Source organism: Nothobranchius furzeri, chromosome 16 (assembly GCF_043380555.1).
Source record: "Nothobranchius furzeri strain GRZ-AD chromosome 16, NfurGRZ-RIMD1, whole genome shotgun sequence".
Lineage (NCBI taxonomy): Eukaryota > Metazoa > Chordata > Actinopteri > Cyprinodontiformes > Nothobranchiidae > Nothobranchius > Nothobranchius furzeri.
In genome coordinates this window covers 61,789,225-61,799,941 of record NC_091756.1, presented here as the reverse complement: position 1 = coordinate 61,799,941, position 10,717 = coordinate 61,789,225, and the positions used below count along the sequence as shown (strand labels likewise).

General features: G+C 42.9%; 1 protein-coding gene across 3 annotated transcripts in view; it reads left to right on the top strand.

Moving 5' to 3' along the window:
• Positions 1-1,635: 1,635 nt before the first annotated feature.
• Positions 1,636-10,717, top strand: part of tmem131 (transmembrane protein 131) — a 67,765-nt gene continuing 58,683 nt past the window's right edge. For all 3 annotated transcript variants that reach the window (XM_054749673.2, XM_054749672.2, XM_054749671.2), the window contains exons 1-3: positions 1,636-1,927; positions 3,507-3,568; positions 3,691-3,731. In XM_054749673.2, coding sequence (XP_054605648.2) covers positions 1,759-1,927; positions 3,507-3,568; positions 3,691-3,731 — 272 coding nt within the window. In that variant the 5' untranslated portion in view covers positions 1,636-1,758. The remainder of the gene's footprint in view (positions 1,928-3,506; positions 3,569-3,690; positions 3,732-10,717) is intronic.

Sequence of the window (10,717 nt, the reverse complement as noted above, 5' to 3'; positions counted from 1 at the left end):
CAAAAATGGTGAACAGAGCGGAATGTTCAAGCGCTCTCCTGCCAGCTGTCCTATCGTTTCTGCAGATGCTGATGAACAGGGGCCTCGCATTCAGCACTATTAAAACATATGCTGCAGCTATCTCATCCTGTCACCAAGGTTTTGGAGATAGATCTGTTTTCAATCATCCCCTCACAAAACGCTTTCTAAAAGGTGTCAGAAGGAACAGACCTGTGTCCCGCCCGCTATTTCCTCAGTGGGACCCAACGGTGGTTCTGCGCAGCTTATCTGAAGCCCCATTTGAACCCTTGGACCAGGCCTCACTTAAATTCCTGTCACTCAAAACTGCCTTGCTGCTGGCGCTGGCATCGGTCAAGAGGGTGAGCGGCCTAACCGGCGTCTCAGTGGCTCCCTCATGCCTCAGGATCCGGGAAGATGGCGGGTCTGCTGTTTTATGCCCCAACCCAGTCTTTGTGCCCAAAAACATTAATACTTCCTTCAAATCCAGGTCAATTTCATTGGCTGGACTTTTTCCTCCTCCCCATAATTCTGATGATGAGGCGGCTTCCCACCGGTGCACCCCGTGCACGCGCTTGCACGATATGTGTCACGCACTTCAGGGATTCGCCGCTCACAAAGCCTGTTTGTGCACTACAGAGACTCTTCCCTTGGGCAAGCGCTGTCGGCCCAGCGTCTTTCACACTGGTTATGTGACGCTGTTTCACTCGCTTACACATCTTCAGGGTGGGATCCTCCTGAGACACTCAGAGCTCACTCAGCTAGAGGGATTTCCTCTTCTATGGCACTCCACAGTGGTGTGTCGATGGAAGACATTTGTCAGGCTGCTTCATGGGCTTCCCCATGTTCCTTTACTCGTTATTATTTACGAGATGTGTCTTCAGGTTCCATCACTTGTTCAGTGCTTGGACCTCAGCAGGCTGAGTGAAAGCATCCCATCAGCCCTACTTGAATGAATTTCATCGTCTTGGATGACATTTTAGTGGGAACCCCACTCTTCTCTCTGGCTACTTCAGCCTTTTAAGCCCTGGGCTGAGGCTGAGCGACCCTCGCTAAAAGGAGACATGTTGGGTGTGTCCATTTGGTTGAGCTAACCAGTGTGGCGTAAACCCATCCAGCTGCGCATTATTCCAATAGCAGCTAGCTTAAGGGCTAAGACTAGACGAAATAGAATGTTGGTTACGTATTGCAACCCCAGATTCCATGAGTCTAGTCGCAGCCCTTAAGCCAATGGCCCCACTGGTTCTGTTAGGATTAAGAGCCATCAGAGGTGAACAGTGGAGTCGCTCCACATATATACCCACAAGGGGTGCCCACCATTGGCTCTTCATGACTGGCTGATGCTGAGATCACCCTTCCAATAGCAGCTAGCTTAAGGGCTGTGACTAGACTCGGAATCTGGGGTTACAACACGTAACCAACGCTCTTTTTAATACTCCTTCCCACTTTCCAGCACTTTCCTCAGACAAATACAATATTTTTGTGGTTACTTGTAATCTTGTGTGTCGCACTTGCTGTATGAAACGCGCTTCATAAATAAAGTTTTAATTTAGCTGATTTTTTTTAGCGCCTTTGATATTCTCGCGATACTTTGTGGCAATTGTTGAAGAATCTTAGATTATATGATACAACGGCCTGCCCTAATTGAGCAATCGAGGCCAGCGTCCTGCTCAGTGGCTAGCTGCTTGTGCGCTGCTGCTCGGTAGTTAGTTTTCCACCTAACGGCTATGATTGACAGAGTCAGCAGAGGTTTACACGGGCATGTCGGCACACTCGCTCGGTCCTTATCGGAGCAGAGAGACCAGCGGCATGGCGAGTAAAGGAGACGAGAGCTGTCGCCGCTCTCACACAACAACAAGAACGCCGTGTCTCGGAATTTTCAGGATGTTATTTATTGCTTTTATTCACACGACGTGGGCAAATAAACAAGGTACGTAACTTAGCTACGTCTGCGTTAGCCGCCGCTAACTTCCGTTGACATTTTTGTGAATTTGGGCAGAGGTTAGCGTTACCTCTGTGGGCTAACTTTATAGCCTGCTATCTTCCAGTAAATTGTGATTTTTCGGTCGTTTCTGTGAAGAAGGTTGTAGACGGGAGTGTGTTTGAATTTGTTAGGCCAACCGGTTCAGAATGAAAGAGCTGTGTTGTAAATATGGCCTTTAAGTTCTACAAAAGACGACGTTAGCTTGGTTACTGATTGTTGTCATGTTGCCGTATCTTCTGAGTTAGCTTAACCCGTGCCTCCGTAATAAACCGCTGGTCCCATGCTAGCTCCAGGGAGTCCCAGTGTGCGTCTAAATGATCTACATTCAGTGGAATGAAGTGATGTCACATCGACTTCATTACAGAGCACGACTTCCTCATACCTGGCCTGTAATGAAGGAAGTGTTTGAAATGGTTTTAGTTTGTAAACGTGGCTTTGGGTTCTGATTCTGACCCACGGCTGGGTTCAGATTGGTCCAGCAGGTCTGAAACGTGAAGATCTTCCGATCGCGTCAGGTCAGAGACGGGTGGAAATCTGGGATCCACGACCAGAATCAGCCCAGGGAACTTGACTTTGTTTGTAGGGCCTCCACAAACCCGAAACGCTCCCAAGACGCGGATCATTAAATAAAAGTAGTAGTCCATAGACAGGATGTGAACTTTGTCATTACTCAGATCAACACCCCAAACTCTGTAGTTTCAGCCTGGGCCAATGCTTGTTGTACTTTTTGGATAACTTGAAAGATTCTCACATAGTCAAGTAGTAGTAGTGGAAAATATCAGTACTTCCTGTTAGCTTTTATCAGGTAAACACACCCGACCAATAATAAACAGTCATCTGCCATGGAAAGTTTATAGTAGCTGATAAATTGTGTATCATGGAAGGGTAACATGCCACGAAATATGTGGACATTCATGAAACAAACTAATGAAAACAAAGGCTGTATCAGAAGGTGTAACTTCATCCTGAATGCTTGAATGAAATTCAGTTTGATAACGATTTTATTGTGAAGGATTTATCTTTTTTTCACAGCCTGACACCTTATAACACCCAGAAATAGATGTGCACTGTGAGCACATTGTTGGCAGTGGTAGATGAAATACGCACAAGCTGTGGCAGAAGCCAAAGGTCCACACTCAGTCAGCACAGATATCCAGCCTGAACCTTCTCTCATCTCTGCCTTTGAGAATGATATATTTTCTATAATGGCACTTTGTGACCCAGAAAGACACCCTGGCTGCAAGCAGAACTACAGAATAATCTGCTGCTGCCTTACTTTAATCTGCAGAGTTTATAATTAGTCTCTACCTTTTCTGATGGGCTCTGAAGTCAGTTTGCTTTGCAAATCAGTTCAAAATGTTCTGCTGTGGTAGTCCGGTCAGCGGCACGCAAATGTTCCCACAGTCAGTGATATATATATATTTTTTCTTTAATGCATCCTTTCCCCTCTCAGGCTGTGAATGTTATGTTCTGAGGATGTTTATGAGAACGACACTCATCAGGTTCTGTCTTGTTGCTCTTACAGCCTTCATCCAGTCAGACACAATTCTGGAGGTTTTACATTTTGGCGAGGGAAGCCTTTTACAGGTAAGACTCTTCATCCTCCTTGTTTATGTTGTTAAAACTGTTTTTAAAACTCATCTAATATGAATAAAGACACAATTGGAGGTTAGGAACAGACTTAATGCTTGTTTCTGTTGTTCCTGCAGACAGAGTCTGACGTCGACTTTAGTTTATATCATCAACAGAGGTAGGAAATGTCCTCTTCTCATTTTTTGACACAAAAAAAGTGAGATGCTTGTGGGCGGGGGACTTTGTTAGAGCATCAAAGAACACACAGACTTTCTCAGGATTGTTTTCGTTTGTAATCTGTTGCAACAAAGTAAACATGGATGAGTTTAAGAATGGTTCCTGCAGCTTATCTCACATGCATCTAAGATTTGATGCCCCCAACATGGCCAAATAAAAAAACAACAAAGATAACAGAACTTTTTTCGTTGGGTCATGACAAACGCGTCATTAACCACTATGAGTATGTTTACATGCAGCCAATATCCGGGTTATGATCGGGTTAAGGTCGGGATTCGGGTTTCTGAGTTGATCAGAATAACCCGTTTACAAGCATAAATAGAAAGAGTTACCCCTAACGTGCATAACCCGATGTAAATGCGGACGTTGGGGTAGCGTCAGGACGTGTGGACTTCGTCCAGACGCCATATGCGTCATTTCCGGTTCTTTTTGTTCCGGTATCCGTGAAAACAACATGTTTCCCAGTTCGGAAGAGATAGCGACCGCGTTTGTTTGCGCTTTAGTTTCCTCGTCACTCTAAAAGTGTGGTGCTGTACCGCGACTCGCCATGTTGCTCCCAACTTGTTGTTTACTTCCGGTATTCTGGCGCATACAAGACGTCTCGCTACTCAAAAGACCAAGATTCCTTGCGAACAGAGCATGCACAGAACACACGCTTTGATGGGGATATCCCGGTATGCGTTTACACGACCAAACATTCGGGTTGGAAAAGGGTTACCCCAGGTGTAGTAACCGGGTTTTTAAAAACCCGGTTATGAGCATATCCGGGTTTCTGGCGGTGTTTACATGGACCTGCGGAACCGGGTTATTGTGAATATTCGGGTTTTAAAAGGGTTACTGGCTGCATGTAAACACACTGTATGTCATGCAAACAAGCACAGAAAGAGAGGTTATATTGTTGAGGCTAACCAAAGGAAATGCATCCTCCAGCTTCAGAGCCCCCCTCCCGCCCTGTTGGCATCATATACACTTCAAACCGCTGTAGCCTGGAGCACATTCAGACGTGTGCTAAGTTTACTCAGTGACATGCTGTGAGTGTGTCACCAGTAGCTTGGTCGTAGCAGCTTCTAGCATGTGTGGCAGATAGATCTCATACATCAGTCGCTCTTCCACAGGAGTAAGTACACAATTACGAGTGATAAATGATAAATATCCTACACTTGTATAGTCCCTTTCAGAGTCGGAGGACTCTAAAGCGCTTTACACTACGGGATATCATTAATCCATTCACGCACTGACGGGGTGATTACAAAGCACTTTAAGGAAGAGTGGGTTTGCTTTCTGCTTACTCTTGCGTCACACACCTGTAGTCTTTAATTGTTTGCATTACAGTGACTTAATGCTCCAATACATCAGATGATTTATTTACCGCTGTGTGTGATTCGAGTGTGCAGTTAGCTGGAACAGCATGTCTGTCCAAGAGATAAGAAAGTGCTCTCTGTGGCAGGAGGCTTGTTAAAACTTGCCAACTTATGGCATCGTGTTTCTGTTCTGAGGTCTGCTGACCTTGCAGCCTCTCCGAGTCGTTCACACGTGAGTTTGGTTCAAATGCAGCAACCAGCCAGGCTTTTCTGTTTGCCCACAATGTTGAAATCTATTCAGATGTTATCTTTTGGGATCTTGGTGTGCCCTGGGGGTGGGTTTTATTTTTTTAAAAGATCACACTTCCTCCTTTTTTTAGTGTGTGTGTGTGTGTGTGTGTGTGTGTGTGTGTGTGTGTGTGTGTGTGTGTGTGTGTGTGTGTGTGTGTGTGTGTGTGTGTGCATAGAGTTCTGCAATCTTGTTTAGAGCAAAGTTGTCATTTCTTCAGTAAACAAGATACTTTTGTTGTTGTACAGATATTTATTTATAAATGATTTTGATAGTGTTTACATTTAAAAAGTTATTTGAATCATTCCAAAATGTATTTCTGTGTAAAGACTTTTTCCTATTTATACCTAGGCTAAGACGGCCCTAAAAACAATGTAATCGTCACAGAAAAATGAAATTGTGACAAAATTATTTGACAATCAGCTTTGTAAGCGTGGTTTGTTTTTTGTTTTGTTTCCAAAGGAAGAGCATTTCTGCTCCTTCTGAAGGGCAAAACATTGGATTAGGGCTGCAGCTATCGAATATTTTTGTAATCGAGTACTCTATCGAATCTTTTTTCGATTAATCGAGTACTCTAATAAGTTACCCTTTTGTGTTTGTAAACCATTACATCAAATAGCATGTTATAATTATGAAAGACCTCTTAAAATGAGCAAGCAATTGCCAGTTATTCTTCAAGTTTTATTCAAAATTAGTTTGCAAAACTTCAGCACTTCAACTTTACTTCACAGTAAACAAATGCGTGTGCAAAAAATAAGTAAACAACCTGAGCCGATTTTCCCCTCGTGCGAGAATCTGCTAGCCTGCAAGCCAGACAGAAACTAGGAGGATAACTGTTGAAGTAGCGCTGCGAGCGGCTGCGGCCCAAACAGAACCAGAACCGCTCACGGCGCAAACAGCTCGCCGGCTCTTTCCCTATTAACACACGTCCGTTTTAATTTCTACACTTTTTTTCTCACACACTAACAAGGATTGTCGAAAGCATGTTTGCCGTGGTCATGTCAAATTATACTGATCACAAAACATTTATTTACTTTCTTTCGTTTTCCTCCGCCACTCATAAACACCCGTGTCCTCCTGCAGCAATCCCGAGGGACAACGGACGTCAATAACAACACAGTAAAAGTCCGACGTGTTGTAAAAACTGCTATTTTTAGCACATTTTAAGTCCGACTTGTTGCTACCAGACGTACGGTGTGAGCTGAAACTGAGTGCTACAAACGAAAAAGTTGCACAGTGTCTGCAGAATATATAGAAATACAGGCTAAAATGCATTATCTTGTAGAGGCTCCGAGTCCGCTTGCAGAAGTGACATTTACATGTGGATGTTTCCTGGTCAGGTGCTGCAGCATGGAGGATGTGGTGTTGTGGTAGGCTAGATCCATTTTACAGTATTTACACTGGACTACGTTTTCCGCCTTACGACGTGAAAAATGGTCCCACATCTTTGACATTTTGTGTCTTTTTCGCACTCCGCCGGGGTCCACGTTGTCCGCCGTGGCCTAAAAGAAAGTTAAGTTGCGTTCACTACTCGCGTGTGCATTCAGTGCAGTGTGTATGTGCGTCACTCATTTCGGTCCGGGTGAAACATGACCCCGGGCGATTGCAAAGCCATGAATTAATTAAACATGAATTAAACGAATCCTCGAGGCAGAGAATTTGACTCGAGGATTTTTTGTACTTGAATTATTCGAGGTACTCAAGGAATCGTTTCAGCCCTACATTGGATATAATAATGTCTTTGACATTGTTCTCACCCTAAAAAGGCCTTATGCCTAATAGTATTAATAATCTGTCTGTAATCTGATAAAATTTAATTTGAATCAGCACTAAACAGAACAACTTTACCACCTGACATGAATTGGTAAGTTAGTTTTTCAGGTGAAATTATTTTTTAAATTATGGTGCCTCACTGCTAAGATTGACTGAATAGTGTTGTTGGCCTCAAGGGCAACCTGCTGGCTTCATTATCACTTGTAAGTCACGTTGGACAAAAGCGTCTGCTAAATACACAAACATCATACATACTGTTGTGTTACGCAATTCTTTCCATGGGTATGAACACGTGTTAATATCACCACCAGCAGGAAATGTTTCTGCCAGTGTCATTTGAAACCAATAGTTGAGTAAAAGTGTTTAAATTAAAGTAAATTAACCATGTAAATTTCAGAAGATCATTGTTGTTCAGGATGGAAGCCATTCACTTTGGTTTTTGCTGTATGAACGTGAACTAGCCATTAGCTTATCAGTCTGCTGGGTGTAAAAACTAGTTCTGCTAAAAATATACTGCTCAGAAAACTAACTTCAAAGTGGACAAACATGGTTTATTCAGCTGGAAGAACCAGTGACTTGTTGTGTTTACACACCAACATTCAGCAGAATGGCTGTGAAGTATTAAGTAAAAGGCAAAGTTGAATTTACATCCTGGATAAATTTCAGTTCTTTATCTCGTAAAAATGTTGTCGGCAGTTGGTTTGTTAATCAGGCGGGCTGTAGGTGACGGATCATCCTGAGGGAAGAGTGAATGGTTGATGACAGAGCATCTCAGGGGATGGAAATCCATCCTGCTTGTGACGACGCTGGCTGCTGGAGCGCCATGCTGCAGCTTTTGTCTGTTCCTGTGTACAGGAAGGCTGTAGCAGTAAATGGGTGGAATCCATCTCCTGCTAATTGTTTGTCTCATGGCAGGCGAGTTATGTGTAATAACAAAGGTATAGGTAACTTTAGATTTTGTATATATATGTGTGTGTGTGTGTATAAATAAATAAATATATATATATGTATATATATGTGTGTGTGTGTGTGTGTGTGTGTGTGTATATAATATGTATGTATATGTATGTGTGTATAATATGTATGTATATATGTATGTATGTGTATATTTATATATATATATATATATATGTGTGTGTGTGTGTGTGTGTGTATATAATATGTATGTATATGTGTGTGTGTATATAATATGTATGTATATATGTATGTATGTGTATATGTATATATATATATATATGTATATATATACATATATATATATATGTGCGTGTGTGTGTATTTATATATATATGTGTGTGTGTGTGTGTGTGTGTGTGTGTGTATTTATACCGTAAATCCTCTAATACAGGCCCGGGCCTGTATTTGACTCAAGCTCATCAAGCTCCAGGCCTTTATTGGAAGGAGGGCCAGTATTAGAGGCAGGCCTCTATTTCTATTTGAGCAAAATGAACTAATGGTTCGCTGGAGTTTTTGACAATTAAAATTGCGCCCACATTTTTAAGTCAAACACATTTCTTTTAACAACGGTAGTTCCTGCTTCAGCCCTCTCCCCCCTCCCCCTGCGCAGCAGCTGCAAACTCACTGATGCGCCTGCAGCCTCTCCGAGTTCCTGCTGCTCTAAGTATTAAAATAATTATTTCATTTTCTGTTCCTCACTTCTGATTACCTTCAATGGTGTCTGTTTGTTGCAACCACCAGGTACAAAAACTAACTTGTTTTTATTTGACTATTTTTCTGTCCTGCCTGTTTATTATCTTCCTGCATCTCCTCTCAATCCTAAAGAAAAACTGCTACCTGGCTTCATATATATTCACCTTATGAGTTACCTTTGAACTGCAGCTCTAAAAGATCTACCGACCGCTAAAACAGCGGAGCGCTTGCTGTTTGGCGGCCGTATCAGTGATCAGTGCGTCGGAGGACAAGGTGATGCGCGCAGCGCCCCGCTCCACAGCATGCAGCGAAACGCATCAGGCGCAAATAAAAGACAGAAAACATTAAAGGAAATGAACTGACATGAACGATCGCGTGTTAAATTAGTTTTTGAGGTGGCGACACCTGATTGTTACTGTGGCCGTGCTCAGGAGGCAGATCTACCGACCGCGAAAACAGCGGAGCGCTCCCTGCTGTGATCTGTGCGTCGGAGGACAAGGTGAAGCGCCCCGCTCCACAGCAGCGATACACATCAGGCGCAAATAAAAGACAGAAAACATTAAAGGAAATGAACCGACATGAACGATCGCGTGTCAGTACCTACGGGCTGGCACTTGAGTTTTACCCCCAAAAAGAGAATGTGATCATACGATAATTTAATAGGGAGCGTGGTTTCACAGACGCGGAAGTGATAGCGTCGGTGAAACGCCGGCTGCTCTAGGAAACCCCCGAGAGTTCGAGCGTCAACGAAGTGACACGGAAATGCCGGGCTTTCCAGAAGTAAGTAAGAGAACTTACTATGATTGTTCGTTGGATTGATCGGTAGGTTGGAAACTCTGATCATGAATCTGAAGAAACGATGACTGAGTGGTGAGCTGGAAAGGCGACTTCCGTTTATAGCCGCGGTTTGTGACGTAGGTGCGACGTGAAGGGAATCCCCGCGAGGGGCATGCTGGGAGTCCCTACTTCGCGCTGATTTTCACCTATCGCGGCCAGGTCTGGAACGCATCTACCGCGATAAACGAGGGATTGCTGTAGTTCATACACCCCCTACTGCTGCTCTCCAGAGTGTTCTGCAGCATAATCAGCACGTTCTCTTTGAACTTGATAGTGTAATGACCTGGCTGGGGTTGTAAGCCAGGTGCATTCTGGGTATTGTGTTATATGTGTTTCCTATCGTTCTGCTAGTTCCTATGTGCTGATTTGCGTGTTGTGTGAGTGTTATGTAAGCCACAGGGAAGGTGATGTGTGTTCTGTGGAGCGGGTTGAATTAGCATGGTTAACTGACACCGTGACTCTGTGTGGTAGGAGCGTGATAGAGGATCGTGTCTGTAGCGTTACAAAGCGTTGAAGAAAAAACCTAAAAAATGTCTGCGTGAACTTCTACTGCCTCCTGCTGGTTGATTTGGGGACTATAACCCTGCCGCTGGGACGCTCATACTTGCTTGTTACCACATTCCACCCGGCCACAATAAGAGACCGGCCATTATTTACCTCTGCTGACTCCGACACTGGCCAGAATTGGAGACCCGGCCTTTAATTGAATACCGGCCTGTATTAGAGGATTTACGGTATATATGTGTGTGTGTGTGTGTGTGTGTGTGTGTGTGTGTGTGTATTTATATATATGTATGTATGTGTATATGTATTTATATATATGTATGTATGTGTATATGTATTTATATATATGTATGTATGTGTATATGTATATGTATATATATGTATGTATGTGTATATGTATATGTATATATATGTATGTATGTGTATATATGTGTATATATGTATATATATATATATGTATATATATATATATGTATATATATATGTATATGTATATATATATGTATATGTATATATATGTATATGTATATGTATATATATATGTATATGTATATATATGTATATGTATATATA